The sequence below is a fragment of the Babylonia areolata genome, chromosome 11 (assembly GCF_041734735.1).
Source record: "Babylonia areolata isolate BAREFJ2019XMU chromosome 11, ASM4173473v1, whole genome shotgun sequence".
In the NCBI taxonomy this organism is placed as follows: Eukaryota; Metazoa; Mollusca; class Gastropoda; order Neogastropoda; family Buccinidae; genus Babylonia; species Babylonia areolata.
In genome coordinates, this window is record NC_134886.1 from 40,357,026 (window position 1) to 40,374,838 (window position 17,813).

Consider the following 17,813-nt stretch of genomic DNA (forward strand, 5'->3'; position numbering starts at 1 on the left):
GTACCAGCTGGCTCTCTCTCTCTTCCTCATAGACAGTTCTTCTTCTTCTTCTTCTTCTGCGTTCACTCGTATGCACACGAGTGGGCTTTTACGTGTATGACCGTTTTTACCCCGCCATGTAGGCAGCCATACTCCGTTTTCGGGGGTGTGCATGCTGGGTATGTTCTTGTTTCCATAACCCACCGAACGCTGACATGGATTACAGGATCTTTAACGTGCGTATTTGATCTTCTGCTTGCATATACACACGAAGGGGGTTCAGGCACTAGCAGGTCTGCACATATGTTGACCTGGGAGATCGTAAAAATCTCCACCCTTCACCCACCAGGCGCCGTCACCGTGATTCGAACCCGGGACCCTTAGATTGACAGTCCAACGCTTTAACCACTCGGCTATTGCGCCCGTCGTAGACAATTCAAATGTCCCCATTTACTGTCTGTGGATGCTTTACCTCATCCTCCAACCGCCACGCTGTATTTTTTATTTTTTTTAATTTAATTAAACTACCCCTACCCCATTGTCTGTTTAATTGGTTCTACCGATTTTCTTTTTTGTGTGTGTGTGTTTTTTTTTGTTTTTTTTTATACGTTCTGTGAAGTCATTTTGAACGAGTTGTTTAGTTGTCACATGCACCAATTTCCTCCAGTATCATGTTGTTCAGTGTTAGTTTGGTCAGGCAGTGGTGCGCATCATCTCATCGGAAAGATAAGTAAAGGCGACCCACACAATTGTCCCTGGTGTAAAGGCGACCCTCAAAACAGTCCCATGTGTAAAGGCGGCCCACACGACAGTCCCCTGTGTCACACAACAGTCTCCTGTGTAAAGGCGACCCACACAATTGTCTCCTGTGTAAAGGCGACCCACACAAATGTCCCCTGTGTAAAGGCGACACACACAACTGTCCTCTGTGTAAAGGCGACACACACAACTGTCCTCTGTGTAAAGGCGACACACACAACTGTCCCCTGTGTTGTAAAGGCGACCCACACAACTGTTCCCTGTGTAAAGACGACCCACACACCTGTTCCCTGTGTAAAGACGACCCACACAACTGTCCTCTGTGTAAAGACGACCCACACAACTGTCCCCTGTGTAAAGACGACCCACACACCTGTTCCCTGTGTAAAGACGACCCACACAACTGTCCCCTGTGTAAAGACGACCCACACAACTGTCCCCTGTGTAAAGACGACCCACACAACTGTTCCCTGTGTAAAGGCGACCCACACAACTGTCCCCTGTGTAAAGACGACCCACACAACTGTCCCCTGTGTAAAGACGACCCACACAACTGTTCCCTGTGTAAAGATGACCCACACAACTGTCCCCTGTGTAAAGGCGACCCACACAACTATCCTCTGTGTAAAGACGACCCACACAACTGTCCCCTGTGTTGTAAAGACGACCCACACACCTGTTCCCTGTGTAAAGACGACCCACACAACTGTCCCCTGTGTAAAGACGACCCACACAACTGTCCCCTGTGTAAAGACGACCCACACAACTGTCCCCTGTGTAAAGGCGACCCACACAACTATCCTCTGTGTAAAGACGACCCACACAACTGTCCCCTGTGTAAAGACGACCCACACACCTGTTCCCTGTGTAAAGACCACCCACACACCTGTTCCCTGTGTAAAGACGACCCACACACCTGTTCCCTGTGTAAAGACGACACACACAACTGTCCTCTGTGTAAACACACAACTGTCCCCTGTGTTGTAAAGGCGACCCACACAACTATCCTCTGTGTAAAGACGACCCACACAACTGTTCCCTGTGTAAAGGCGACCCACACAACTGTTCCCTGTGTAAAGGCGACCCCCCCCCCCCACACACACACACAATTGAAAGCGATTTTCACCCTTTTTGACTCACTTGTGTAAACAAAGTGAGTCTATGTTTTAACCCGGTGTTCGTGTGTGTGTGTGTGTGTGTGTGTGTGTGTGTGTGTGTGTGTGTCCGTGGTAAACTTTAACATTGACATTTTCTCTGCAAATACTTTGTCAGTTGACACCAAATTAGGCATAAAAATAGGAAAAATTCAGTTCTTTCCAGTCATCTGGTTCAAAACAATATTGCACCTTTGGTTGGGCATTAAAAAAAAGAAGAAAAAAAGCCTAATTATATGCAAACTGCATTTACTATTTATATTTTTTGTATTCTCTAAACTTGGCACTTTGATCTGATATTCTGACACAACAACAAGAGCAGTCATTATTATCATTTTTTTTGTTCAAACAGGAACTTCTTTTGCTAAGCATGGAAGCATTATTTATTTTGCAAACGATTTGGTGCGGATAGTAGAAAAGGGAAATTACTCTGTAATTAATGCTAGGGGACTTAATTTGCTTTAAACTGATCTTTCTCATCCTAAACATTACATTTTGAAATTATACTCAGTACATAAAAAGCTTGTGTGTTTTAGGCTCAGTGTACAGGGCTTTCACTATGTTCATTCGCCCAAGTGGTCTTTTTCGGAAAATACTAAAATCAATACGAGTGGACTTTACAGATCTGTCGGCTGAGCCCTGAAGGTCATGGGCAAAAATCAATTGCGTACACATATTTATACGCATTCAAAGCGTGTGCTCATATTCTTCACGAACGCGAACGACGCCATTTTGTTTCAAGTTGTTGACCAGCCCGTTCAATCCTATATTCAATGGACAATACACGATAACATGTGATGGAAAGTTGGAGAAGGAGACCGTTAAATATCCAGAGAAAGATTTGTGAACGCCTCATCACTTACTGGATTATGTCCCAAACTGCCATAAAAATATCCACAGAATCAGTCGGAATTCACAGTTAAAAATTGTAAACCATGCGAGTTAATACCCTTGAAATGGTCACGATGAAACGAAAAAATTTCCAGTCTTGACTTTTCTCAAAATGAATTCCTTTTCACTCCTTACGACGTTTAGAAGTACTTGTACTTACCTCTACATGTTATTAGTTTAACAAAATACTAAATTTTCATATCAACTTCAAAACTATAAAACTATAATGAACATAAAAGAGAAATTGAATCGACCGTGTCGTACTACATTCCCGGCGGGTGTAACTAAACTTGTACATCTATCTAGATCTAGTGAAAACGGCTAAATGTTGCAGTGTGATTGCGGCGATAGCAATTACAAAGAATTTTTTTATTGCCCTTAAAGATTTTTTGAATGCCCAAGATACACCAGAATAATATGATTTAAACAGCGTTCTCACTGCGAATACCGCAATTGATTTATCGCCCTTTAAAAAAAGCATGTTCAAATGTTAAATTTTAGAACGTAATGGATAAGGCAGTGTCTTTTCATCCGAACACGCGGGGTTCGAATCTGGTTAGAACTTTTTTTTTTTTCTTTTTCTTTTTCTTTTTTTTTTTTCCTTTTTTTTTAAACGCGAAGCTTTATAATGACAAATACAGAATACATCTTATCGATTAGATTTTTTTTTTAAAGTGTATCACAAGTGAGTCTTGAAGGCCTTGCCTCTCATCTTTATTACTCTCCAGCTCCGTTAGCCCGAACAACGTTCAAGGATCAGTCTATCCTTTTTCTCCTTTCAAGGATATTCCTTTCTGTCTGTCTCTGTCTCTCTGTCTCTGTCTCTGTCTCTCTCTCTCTCTCTCTCTCTCTCTCTCTCTCTCTCTCTTTCTCTCTCTCTCTCTCACTGTCTCTCGCAATTGACGGTCCAGTGCAACTAATCACAACCGAACTCGTCCTAGTTCTGCCAATCACAATATCGATTTCTCAAGCATCGTCGAAAAATATTGAAAACTTCTCAGGCTACTGATTGGCACACACACACACACACACACACACACACACACACACACACACACACACACACACACACACACACACACACACACACACCTGATTCACCTTTAAAAGAAACAAAAAGAAAAAAAGAGAGTTTTATTGTCATTTTGAAAGCGGCGACCTTCGAAACAGAGCTTTGAAAAATTAAAATAATGTTCATGTTGACTCCTGTATGGTTTGATATGTGTTCAAAATACCACATGTGAAAATAATAATAATACTAATACTACTACAACAACAACAACTACTACTACTACTACTACTACTACTACTACTACTACTAATAATAATAATAATAATGGTATTTACATAGCGCTTAATCTTGTGCAGAGACAAATCAAAGCGCTTTGAAAACAACAACAACAAACAAACAAACAAAACAACAACAACAAAAAACCAACAAAACAAAAATAAAATAACAACAACAACAACAACAACAACGACAAAACAATTGGCACTGATGAAACCAGTGGTCGACATTTCAAGACACGTGCATCCCAGATATGCGGTATGTTTAGCAGTTACATTGCTTGGTTCTAACTTTTTGACAGTTACACGTGACTAAATGCTTACGTTAACCGAACTACGCCATTGGGCAGTTCCATACTACACACAGTTAGTAGCGGGTTACGACCATACTAGGCTCTTCCGTCCGAGCAATGCAACTGGCTCCTTGACTCTGAAATGCCTACCCATGTAGGTTACCAACGTAGAGAAAGCGAATTCCCTTGACCGTGCACACACACACACACACACACACACACACACACACACACACACACACACACACACACACACACACACACACAAATCAATTCGTGTTGTTGTTTTATCTTACTTTTCTCCCCTCTTTTTCCAAGTTGACAATAGCCAAGAAACTGGTACCATATTTTTTTTTTAATATTTAAATCAAAGCTAACAAAAAAGTCACTTTTTTGTGATTACGTGTTCTTTCAAGCTTTTTAAAAGAAAAATCGATACTGAAGAATAATCGACCTTACCATCATCATCATCACCCTGTCACCGTAGTACTCTTTGTCTTTTCATCATCTACTTCTTTACTACAGTATACTTTTTTAACGGTATACTGGACTATGATGCACTGACGAAAATGTCGTTGAATTTTGTGTGCATAAAAAAAAAAGATATTTGTAACAGAAATTGACTGATAGAATAATTGAATTAAAAAGATGAAAGAAGGAAAGATGAAAGAAGGAAAGGCAGAAAAGAAAGATGGGAGAATGCACAAGATGGGAAAATAGAGGCAAGGAAAGGACGAATCGATCCAAAAAAAAAAAAAAAGATAACGTGTGAATGAATAAATGAATTATGTAACTGAGTGAAAAAGGTGTAAAAAAGAAAAGAAAAAAAGAAGAAGAAGAAGAAGAAAGATTCAAATAAGAAGAAGAAAGATTCAAATAAAATAAATAAAACACAACAAATAAAAAAAGGAAAAGGAGTCGGAGAAAAAAACACAAACAAACAACAACAACAAAAAACATATACTGATACAAACAAAAAGAAAATACTTTCAACGACGAAACTTTTTTTTATGGGGGTGTTGTAGGAGGTGTTGTGAGTTAGGGGGTGGGGACGGCGTCGGGGAGATAAGTGGGGGGGGGGGAAGGGAAGGGGTGGGGAGCAGAGGTGAGGGTGACGGTAGGAACTCGTTGCTATTTCTCAACATCTTGCTTGGAATGACGAAGACCCCATGATCAACGCCTATCTTCTTCTTCTTCTTCTTCTTCTCTCTCTCTCTCTCTCTCTCTCTCTCTCTCTCTCTCTCTCTCTCTCTCTCTCTGTGTCTATTTACATTTGTTCGCTTATTTGTTTATTTTACTGTTATCAATGTCGTTTCTCCCCCTACATTTTATCATATTTCTATTCTATATATCTGCTTACATATACTCATTCTATTTCAATTTTATTTTCAAACTTTGTTTCATTTATTTGTTTATTGATATCTTCATTTGTTTTTTGGTTTATGTATTCATTAATTTAATGATGTATCCACTTATTCGTTTATGCATCTTTTTTTTTTCCTCTCAAGGCGTTGGGTTACGCTGCTGGTCAGGCATCTGCTTAGCAGATGTAGTGTAACGTATAAGGATTTGCCCGAATGCAGTGACACCTCCTTGAGTAACTGAACTGAACTCTTCTTCTTATTCTTGATCTGCTTCTTCTTCTTCTTCTTCATTTCAGACTGGGGAGTTTTACTGGGACAAATCGAGACGATCGCGCCTTCTGGCCATGTATTTTTACGGGTGAGCATTTGAGCGTGTTTGCCTCTGCTCTTGCCTGATCCCATTGTGTTTGTTTCGATTGTGTTGGTGTGCCTTTACCCATATCGTCTTCCATTTAAAATTGTTGGTGGTACAAACTAATAACTTAAAAAAAAGGCATGTACTTCTCTTTCTGCCACTTTTTTTCTCACTTGCATACAACAAATCAATAATAATACGAAAATTATAACTACTTTAACATAATTCTCGAAACCCTAACGATGTGGTATTAAATGAACGTTGTTAAGATTATTATTTTTGTCGATTTCCTGATCAGTTTAGTTTTTTTCCCCATTATAATGCGGTATGAGTGAGCAACGGTGGGCAGAACTTTAACGACTTGTGGTTACGTTTTTCAGGGAAAAAGCTCAACAGAGGTATCAGTGAGGAGAAAGGTGGCAGAATGGTTAAGACTCTCAGCTGCCAATACAGAGTCCGTGAGGGTGTGGGTTCGAATCCCACTCTCACCCTTTCTCCCAAGTTGGACTGGAAAATCAAACTGAGCGTCTAGTCTGTCGGTTAAGAAGATAAATCGATGTCCCGTGTGCAGCACGCACTTGGCGCACTGAAAAACTCACGGCAACAAAAGTATTGTCCTCTGGCAAAATTCTGTAAAAAGAAATTCACTCTGACAGGTACACAAATATATAAGCATGCACTCAAGGCCTGACAAGCGCGTTGGGTTATGCTGATGTCAGGCATCTGCCTAACAGATGTGGTGTAGGGTATGTGGATTTGTCCGAACGCACAAAACACACACCCTGAAACCTTACTCTTTTATGATGAATTCTGAAATTGTCAAGTGTCTCATATTAGCCTCAGTCATTTGAAGTATATTTTCTCTCTCTTGTTCCAGCTACATCGTGACCCAGATTCCAGGAGGGTGGCTGGCTGGGAGGTATGGAGGGCGGAGGGTGTGGGGGATCTGTCAGCTGATCAGTTCTATCTGCACGCTGTTAACTCCCTTGGCGGCACGAACACACGTGAACGTGGCTTCTGCACTCCGGTTTATACTGGGACTGGCAGCTGTAAGTATCTGTCTGTCTGTCATTCAGTCTATGTATATATCTGTTTGTTTATCTGTTAATCTACACCACCACCACCCCACACACACACATACATACATACATACATACATACATATATATATATATATATATATATATATATATATATATATATATATATATACACATACACACACACACCCTCCCCAGCAGTATACTCTTCATGTCTTAAAACTTGCATTCTTAAAAAGCAGCACATTTTCGCTGTGAAAACAGCTTCTTAGCTTCTTCAGGCTTCACCCTTCGATGCCGACGATGACGGTAAAGGGATTCGATAACGACGTCGACGATGATGATGATACCACCGCAACGATGAGAATCGGGATGCTAAGGATGACATGACGTTGTTGTTCAGGGAGTGTCGTTTCCCTGTGTACAAGCCATGATGGGACGCTGGGCACCAACACTGGAAAGAAGCAAGATGGTGTCTTTCGCTTTTTCTGGTCAGTCACTGACAGAGAGAGAGAGAGAGAGAGAGAGAGAGAGAGAGAGAGAGAGAGAGAGAGAGAGAGAGAGAGAGAGAGAGAGAGAGAGAGAGAGAGACTCACACACACACACACACACACACACACACACACACACACACACACACACACACACACACACACACACACACACACACACTCACATTCAGACTCAGACTCAGATGGTGTACTCAGTTTAGGCCAAGACTCCTCTTGAAGGGGGGGTGTGAACAAATAAACACGGGGATTAAACATACTGCAATTATGACGATATAACAATTTCTCTGTGAAGTGTATGTAAAATTACAAAGACATATTTCTCACAACACTACGGTCAGTGCAAGGTATATATATAAAATGAAATTAAGGAGATATGTTTGCCGATAATACCTAGGTCCGATAAACGTGTTTTTTGTGTGGTTTTCTGTTGTTGTTTTTTGTTTAAGAGATCAACATATAAGAACGAAACACACTTCATTTTCTTTTGATCGTTTACACACATGGATATCAAAATATCAAAACTGTTATTTTGCATTTGTACCGATGAACAGCGGAATTAGAAATATCCAGTCTAAACCCTGTGGTGATATTTTTCATAATTATGTTTACTCAAATTCAAACGAATGCATGGCTTCACATTATGCAAGTAAAAAAAAAAAAAGAAAGTAAATAAAATTTTTCAATAGTGGAAACTTGCTCGTTCCATTCATGTCATCCCCATTCCTTTGCACTTTGTCAAAATGCATTTGTGAAATCTACTTCACAGCCCACATACTGATTTAATCATACATGTTTAAACAAACAGAGGTGCATGCTTGATGCCCATTTATTTTCGCCTCTTGTATCATTCATAACCCATTCATATAGCATTTAGTAAGCTGTGTGTGACAGTCTAAAATGTTCTATTTGTAATTTTCTTAACCAACAGCGAAAACAACTAATTATAAGACGTGGAGGCGTGGAAGAACATTTTGCGAGCTTCGCTGTCAATTCAAGGACTGAGCCGATTAATTAAAAACAGACTGCGTGCCAGCCTTTTACAGACAGCGTCAATGTGAGACTGTCATTTCAGTCTTTCATCTATTTTTTACTCCGGAGACGCGGTGTTCGCGGACTTGTTCAATGGAGTTATCATCCACATTCACAGTGAGAACAGATGGGATTTTGTGATGCTTTTGTCTTGACGTGATAATCTTCTCTTTTTTTTTTCTTTTTTTTTTTTTGGGGGGGGGGGGGGGGGGGGGGGGGAAGGTGATGAAGCCCCATACAGTTGGATTTGCACCATTTAAAACATAATTTAGACCAGTTTGAAGAGAGTACTGAACAGAAGCAAACTGGCGGCACTGGAATGAAGGGAAGTGTCATCTGCAAAAAGTTCACACGAAACTCTTGAGTCTGATAAAGACAAGAGAGGATATATATATATATGCGTGTGTGTGTGTGTGTGTGTGTGTGTGTGTGTGTGTGTGTGTATGTATGCGTGTGTGCGTGTGTGTTTGTATGTGAGAGAGAGAGAGAGAATGAATGTGTGCGTGTGTGTGTGAGAGAGAGAGAGACAAAGAGAGAGAGACAGAGAGACAGAGACAGAGAGAGACAGAGAGGAGAGAGAGAGAGAGGCCCAACTGCCTTCGTTATCAACTGGATAAATTACCTTTTCTGTTTCTTCAAGGTCCACCAATAGGAACAATCCTTTCCTTTTCGTTATCAGCCCTTTTGTGCTCCTATGGATTCGATAACGGTTGGGGATCGATTTTCTACCTGTCAGGTGAGGCCGAGGTATCTTCATTGATATAGATAGATAGATCGATAGATAGATCATTTTTCTAAATTTCGAAACATTTTGAACATGTCTAAAATGATTTTCCTTCCATTTCCATCAAAATGTATTTTCAAAATATAGGGTTTTTTTTGTTTGTTTGTTTGTTTTTTGTTTTTGTTTTGTTTTGTTGTTTTGAGTTTAACATTTGATGCATACATACATACATACAAAAATAATATTTGTCATTATTAATAATATTATCTGTTATTATGTATTGTTTATACTTTCAATCGGGAAAACAACAACGCAGCATTGTTTTATACAGAAACAAACATTAATAATAATAATAATAATAATAATAATAATAATAAGAAGAAGAAGAAGAAGAAGAAGTCATATGCACTGCATGAAAAAAAGTGAATGAATGAAAGGAAAAAAAAATAAATAAAAGAACAAACGTTTCATTCGTGGTTGTCTTTCCTCCTCCTCCTCGTTGCCTTCAATCATTTTTGTGCAAGGGTACCATTTTCTAGAAAATGCAATGGGCATCATTTCCATCGAGTGTATATATTTTTTCGGTTTTATATATGTTTCTTAGGTCTGTTAGGAAGTACTTTATACATGGTTTGATTTTATTTATTTAACATTTATAAATGAAGTGTTTCGCTACTAGAATGATATAGTGAAATATTTCATTTGTTTATGTAATATCATCATTTCCAAATGATACTAACTCTATATATAACTTTGAATTTGCACAATTTTCACACTTTTCCTTCAAGACATTCTCTAAGTCCCCCCCAAAGAGCGGAGTAAATGTATAGTGCCATAAGTAGTGTTGAATTGTGTCTATTTCATTTTTACAGAAATTGCGCATGTCGCTATTTGTTATACCCATTTAAAAAAATTTTTTTTTAGTATTTTGTTTGTTACCAATATACCATGACATATTCTAATCTGGAACCATTTCAGTCTTACTTCCTTTATGTTTTTCACTTGTTTCATACTGGTATCCCAATTTATTGCAATATCTAGTTTTTGCTCCCACTTGATAAAAGATTTTATATTATATATAAAAATTGGTTCAAGGAATATATCATAATATATTCTAGATCCTTTCTTAACATTAGTTATTATCTGCAGTGCCTATGGTTTTATATTGCAATTTTTATCTGTGATAGTAATATTGTTTGTGCTAAAGTAGCTTTCAATGGAACGTATAAATCCCACATACAGTAAATAATAAACTTTAACATAATATTTTTCTGTGAAATCTCTATGACAAAGGAAGCACCCATTTTCACCTACAATATCTCTAACCAGAAAAATACTTTTACTTGTCCAGTTTTTATAATAAAAAAAAAATAATAAAAATAAATAAATAAATAACTGTCTTATCACCGACTTTAAATTTGCCGTTATGAAAAAGTGGTTCTACAAGTGCCTCTTGTGCTTCTTTTAACCTAACATGTTTTGTGAAACTCTCATATGCCCAATATACATCTTTCCAGAATCTATTACATTCAAAGTTTACAAATTTTCTTGGTCCATACAGATCTAGGAAGTTGATTTCTGGGGATTTCACAAAGAGTTTTTTTGTTTTTTTCTACTTTGGTGTTCCTGTGTGTAGTTTTATAATCCATGATACTTTTAGAGCCTCTATGTACTTTTGTAATTTGGAATACCCAAACCTCCATTTCCAACATTATGTACTGTATTTTTTTCTTTTGATGTTACCTGTTTTATCATCCCATATAAATTCATAGCACAGTGTCTGCAGTTGATTTATCTCTTTGTCCGGGGGATTGGGGAAAAGAATCCACAAGTAAATGAGTTTTGAAATTATAAGTGATTTTAAAATAGCAATTCTACCAAGGGGTGTACATAAACGTTTTGACCAAATCTTGAAAGGCTTCTCAGCTTCTATCAATTTATCTTTTGTATCCACTTCAGTTATTTTTGAAAGATCTTCAGTGAACCAAATGCCTAAAATTTACATTTTGGGGGTTCCATTTCATTTTCTTTTCTAGTTCTTCATTCTCCTAACCAGACATTCATTGTTTTATCATAGTTAATTTTTGGCACTGAAAATTCTTCAGATCCCTCTAGTGTTTCAAACAACTTTTCATTCGGGTCTTTATCTCCTTCTAATGTGGATGTCGTATCATCAGCAAACTGACTAATTTTAAAGACGGTATCTAATAAATTTATGCCTTTAATTTCTTCATCTTCCCTAATCTTGCACGCCAGGATTTCTAAGCATAATACAAACAGGTAGGGTGAGATTGGATCTCCCTGGCGGCATCCTCTTTGTATTTTCAAGCCTTTGGATACTTTACCGTTCACCATGACATATGATTTTATATCCTTGTAAAAGGTTTGAATCCATTTACATAAATCTAAACCAAATCCATAGGCTTTTATTACTGTGTTCATATATGACCAAGTTAATGAATCGAATGCTTTTTCGAAATCTATTGATATTAGTAAGCCTGGACGATATTTAATTTCTAAGTAATGCATAATGTCATACCGGGTTCTTATGTTATCACCAATATATCTACCTGGAATAAAATCTGTTTGATCTTCGTATATTAACTTTGGTAGAACTTTCTTGATTCTATTAGCTATGCATGCAGATCTTATCTTATAAGCGACGTTTAGCAACGAAATACGTCTCCAGTTCTGTACATATTCTCTTGGTTTATCTCCCTTTGGTAAACATGTAATTATTCCTCCTTTTTGTGTGATTGACAGTTCTCCGTTTTAAAATTTTCATTCAGTGATCTAACTACAAAGTCCGTTATGTCTTTCCAGAAAAAAAAAAAAAAATATATATATATATAAGTTTACAGTCATTCTATATGTGCATGAACTCTTATCGTTTTACATTCTTCATAATGTATCATCAATGGCTTCTCCAATGCAATGGGAAATCATTTACAGCGTAGTCTTTCGTGAATGACTATGACTCAAACTGGGAGGCACATTTGCACTGGCTCATAGTGCTGCAGCTTTGGAGGGCTGGTTGGCCTTTGGGTACCATCCCAACGCCGACTGTCCTAAAACCCTCTTGTCCGAGAGAGTGGGGATGTAACTTGGGCAAGGCACTCTCCACTATACTCAAATTCTAGCCCATTTAGTCGGGACAGCAGTTGCCTCCTCTGCTGTTCTGATGATCATAGTCGGACACCACTGACTACCATATGCCATGGACTACAGGAGTCGGAGAATAAAGACATAATCTATGTATAATTATATGATTATTTATTTTGGGGATCCAAAAACAGTGATTTGATTTTTGGAGGGTGCACATCCTTTTTATTGCAATAGTCTGAACATTTGACGGTTTGTTTTTGTTTGGCAAATAAATAGCTGTTAAAATATTACTTTGAAGTTCAAACATAAAATCATTGTAAAGCTACAAAGGTTGATAATATGCAAAAATGACACGTGCGTGTACTCATAACCAGTATGATGAATGACACATGCGTGTGCTCATACACATTCCTCCTCCCACCACCCACGACCTATGCACAAATACACGCGCTTCAATACGTTCTCTCTCGCAGATAATCATGCTGTTATCGCCACCCCGGCACTCCATCCAGTTCACCGAACACACACCATTATCACTCGGCACAAACACTCCTTCCATCCCTCACCATTCTTCTACAAACACACCCACACACACACCTCCACTATTCCTTCGCAATCTCCCACTCACGTATATGTATGTATGTATGTATGTGTGTATGTATGTAGGTAGGTATGTGTTTATGTTATGTGGGTATTCATTTATCTTTATTCTTATATACTTTTTGCTTGTTTGTGATTTTGTGTGTGTTTTTGTGTGTGTGTTTTTTTATGGTTTTGTTTGTTTGTTTTTTGCTTCTTTACCTATTGCTTTATGATTTTTTGCAGTTCATTGTATTTCTATTGTATTTGATCTTTTTTCATGAATCATATAACTGGTCTGGCGGTTTACGAACTAACTGACTGACTGGTTCACTGGGTCCAGGTGCTGGTAACATATTGTGGGTACTGGTGTGGGTGTGGTTTGTGAGAGACACGCCGGTCAAAGACCCACGCATCACGGCAGCAGAGCGTGATTACATCCTGACCTCCATCGGCGAGAGACCGGATGCCAAGGTCCGACATCCATCCATCCGTCCATCCATCCATCCATCCATCCATTCTTTATACTCCCCAAACAGTCCATCATTCAACCTGCCGATTAGTCAGTCAATCTAAGTCAACGAACCAACCAATCAATCAATCAATCCATCGATCAAAAAATCAATCGGTCAACCGACTAACCAACCAACCTGCTATCCAACCAGCCAAGCATCCAACTAGCCAGCCAATCAATCAACCAACCAGCAAACAAAGCAACCAGCCACGTAGCTAGCCAACCAGCCGTGCAAGATATATAACAACTGACCAGCCTTGTGAACAATGGCGTGAATGGAAACTCTTTACGCCTAACTTATTTCTGTGTTGACCGGAGAGTGCCAGTCTCTTTTGGAACCGTTTCTTGTTGCTTTAAAAAAAGCAAAAAAACCAACAATCTAGTGGATGAATGACAAATTATTTCATGCTGCTAGAGATCTGGTTAACTTCAGTTCGGTTTAAAACGTTATTTCCATTCGTCTGCATTGTGTATTTCGGCCTTCTTCTACTGCAGAATGACTGCTCTATTATGATATTATTATGACATGCTGGGGACATATTTCTATATTTAAAAAAAAAGCACCGACTATATGCATTGTTAGCGAGAAAAGTGCAATTATGTACTAAGTGCATGAAGTCAAAAGTTAAAAATCTGTTCGTAGGGTTGTGCAAGGTTAGATGGCGAATGCGTTGCATCAAAATGTATGTGATAAATCTGTCCTCGGATGTGTACGTTGCAGGGTATAGATTTGCGATGACATGGCAACAGCGGTACCGTAAACTTTTGAATGAAACTGTCTTATCTTCAGATATGTGTGTATGACTCTGCAGGCGAAAATCGCTACGCCCTGGCGGGGGATATTCACATCGGGCCCAATGTGGGCAGTGATCATTGCACACCTGTGTAACAACTACACCAACTACACTCTGCTCACCTCTCTCCCAACCTTTATGAAGGAAGTACTCAAGTTCGACATCAAAAAGGTGTGATGATTTGTTTGGTTTTTTGTTTTGTTTTGTTTTTTTTGTTGTTGTTGTTGTTGTTGTTGTTTTGTTTTCGTTTTTTCATATCATGTTGGAAATAGTCAGAATTACGGACCTCTTTTTATCTGTCTTTAATTCCATTTCATGAATGTGTTCGTTAGTGTGTGTGTGTGTGTGTGTGTGTGTGTGTGTGTGTGTGTGTGTGTGTGTGTGTGTGTGTGTGTGTGTGTGTGTGTGTGTGTGTGTGTGTGTGTGTGTGTGTGTGTGTGTGTTAAGCAAATTGCTCGTTTTGGTTGATACTTGGAAGAGTAAGTGCATCAGCTTGTTCCTCCGTTAAATGAACGTCATGAACAAGGAAATGTTTATCGCATTTGTAATAATCTCGTCATGTCACTTCAACGGAATTCAATCAATGAACCTATACATTCAGGGACATCGTTGACATATCTCAAATCATTCTGAGTGATCTCTCTGCGTCTATGTTTCTCCTTACTTTTTTTTCCTGCATCTCCGGTGTTTTTCTCACCCTTTCTCTCTTTCTGTCTTTATGTAAATTAGTAGACTCATGACGACGTTTTCACTGGCTGGGACATGTATTGAGGCTTCCCGCAATAAAGACAACAAAAAAAAAAAAAACTCCCATGTCAAGCTGTTAAATGGACACCAGCAGAGCGAAGAAATATGGGATGATACAGAACGAACAGGTGGCAAAGAGTTAAGAGGGAGATCTCAGACGTGTCGACAGACGATAGAATGACACAAACAAACTGGCTGAGGACTGCGGAGAATGGAGAGCTTGGAATGCCATGCTGGTAGAATGGATAGGGGGACATGGGAAAGAGGAGTGTGCCCAGTGAACAGAAACCATCCCTACACCTGACCTTCTTTGTTCCCCCAGAACGGAGCTCTGTCAGCAGTCCCCTATCTCTGTATGGCCGTGTCGGCAGTTCTGGTGGGTCAGCTGGCCGACTGTCTCAGAGCTCGGGGCATTCTCAGCACCAAAGCCACCAGGAAGGTGCTGCAGTGTACATGTGAGTCATTATAATTTTAATGCTCCATATGTACAGTGTTGGTGTTTGCTACTGCTACCACTATTGCTGTTACTACTGCTGTTGTGCTTCTTTTCGGCGTGTGGGAAGTGTTATTGATGGACCTTCAGACTGCACTGTTCTGAGTGGGAGAACAAACAAACACACAGGAAATCGATTCTTACTATCGTAAAAAAAAAAATATATATATATATGCCGATGGATGTGAGATATTTGATGAAATAATTTTGGAGCAGATATCTTTCAGTGCGACAAACACCAGTGTGTGATGGTGAGCAAACTGTCAGTTGGAATGTTACACGAATGCACAGGTAATCTCCCTCTATCTTCCCTTCTTCAACCGCCGGCGCTATCGGTTTTGCTTTGGTTGTGTCGCAGGAATGACAAATGAGTAATGAAGGCTCTGTTTCTTCTTCTTCTTCTTCTTCTTCTATTATTATTATTATTACATTGTCACTGTTGTTGTGGTTGCTGTTCTTGTGACAGATGGGTAGATTTAAAGACTAAGCAATGCCTACAATCTTCATCCTTGTGCAATGATTTGTCAGTCTTGAGTTTTCTTCTTCTTCTTTTACAAACCTTGACAGCCTTCCTGGGTGGGGCAGTGTGTCTGGTGGTGGTGGGCTACATGCCGTGCACTCAGCGGGCCCTGGCAGTCTTCCTGCTGTCCCTGTGTCTGTGCTTTGCTGCCCTCAACCGTGCTGGTTATGCTGCCAACCACATTGACCTTGCACCCAGGTGTGTGTGTGTGTGTGTGTGTGTGTGTGTGTGTGTGGTTTGTGTTGTGTGTGTGTGTGTGTGTGTGTGTGTGTGTGTGTGTGGTTTGTGTTGTGTGTGTGTGTGTGTGTGTGTGTGTGTGTGTGTGTTTTCTATGTGTGTGTATGTGTGTGTGTGCTTTATGGTGAGGTGTTTATCTGTTTTTTTTTATATTTGCATTTTGATAGCATTGTCTTTCATTGCATAATTCACTCTGTGTGTCTTTTTGTGTTTAGGTTTTACGGTGGGTTTTTTCGGACTTTATTCGGTTGGGTTTTTTTCTTTTTTTCTGTCTTCTTCCTCTCCGTATTTTGGTGTGTTTTTTTTGTTTTTTTTTTCAACTGGAAGAGACAATAACGACGACAACGTTGAGTCATATATTGGTGTCAAGTTCCTTTCGTACTCAAAGCTTGACCAGCGTCTCGGGTTTATGCGAAGGCCGGTCTAGCGTATATGGACCACGTCTTGGTACCTCATTGGAATTGTAACTAGAACTTAACATTCTTTATTCTTCTTTTTACAAGATAGGTAAGAAAACCGATTTAACTGTTATGTCGCGGCAATATAAATGCACTCGTGTCTGCCTGTTAGTGGCGTGTAATTGCATCGTGGTGACATGAAAGCACAAGTTTATACATAAAATGGAAAATAAGAGAGAGAAAGAGAGAGAGAGAGAGAGAGAGAGAGAGAGAGAGAGAGAGAGAGAGAGAGAGAGAGAGAGAGAGAATTTTGATACATAATTTCATTGTATTCATTTGCAGACATGCTGGAGTTTTGTTTGGAATCACAAATACTGCTGCCACGATTCCTGGAATGATCGCCCCCCTTGTAGCAGGGGCCTTAACTCCAAATGTAAGTCATACTGACATACAATATAAATGCACTCGTGTCTGCGTGTTAGTATTAGTAGTAGTAAGAGGAATTTTTGTTTAATGTCCCGTCACACATATCGGTGACTGAAGACATTTTGTTAAAGTATTTATGATTACATTTGAATATTATCGGTTAGAAGGGGTGGAAGATGTGAATGAATGGAGGGTTGGGGGAAAATGGGAAATGAGGGTGAAATGAGGGTGAAATTTGAAAAAACAAAAATCTAAATACAATTACAGAAAATTACTTAAAGGACTTCGTAAAAGAAAAGTCGTTAAACTGACAAGCGAAACAACTGATAATGAATGCAAGAAAGTCAAAAACATCAACGTTCTCAGTCACTTGTGAAGACACACTTTCGTGTACATAAGGCTTCATCAAGCTAAGTAAAAAATTATATGCTTAATCGTCATGTTACTAAAGCATATGCACTTGACATTAGAACAATACTTGGTCCGTAATAAATTTGATAATAGTCTGAGAGCTAAACTCAGGATTGGTCTGCGAATCGGACCAAAGTCTGAGAGAGTCAACTGACGAGGTTTTAGAATTGAATTCAAGCACCTATATAAGTCTCTTTCTAGT

General features: G+C 39.1%; 1 protein-coding gene across 1 annotated transcript in view; it reads left to right on the forward strand.

The window, feature by feature from the left end:
- The window catches only part of LOC143287727 (sialin-like), a 29,087-nt gene that overhangs the window by 5,614 nt on the left and 5,660 nt on the right, over positions 1–17,813 (forward strand). Inside the window, exons 4-12 of the mRNA XM_076595966.1 lie at positions 6,024–6,085; positions 6,960–7,131; positions 7,526–7,613; positions 9,304–9,399; positions 13,415–13,545; positions 14,398–14,550; positions 15,449–15,581; positions 16,187–16,337; positions 17,117–17,207. Coding sequence (XP_076452081.1) covers positions 6,024–6,085; positions 6,960–7,131; positions 7,526–7,613; positions 9,304–9,399; positions 13,415–13,545; positions 14,398–14,550; positions 15,449–15,581; positions 16,187–16,337; positions 17,117–17,207 — 1,077 coding nt within the window. The remainder of the gene's footprint in view (positions 1–6,023; positions 6,086–6,959; positions 7,132–7,525; positions 7,614–9,303; positions 9,400–13,414; positions 13,546–14,397; positions 14,551–15,448; positions 15,582–16,186; positions 16,338–17,116; positions 17,208–17,813) is intronic.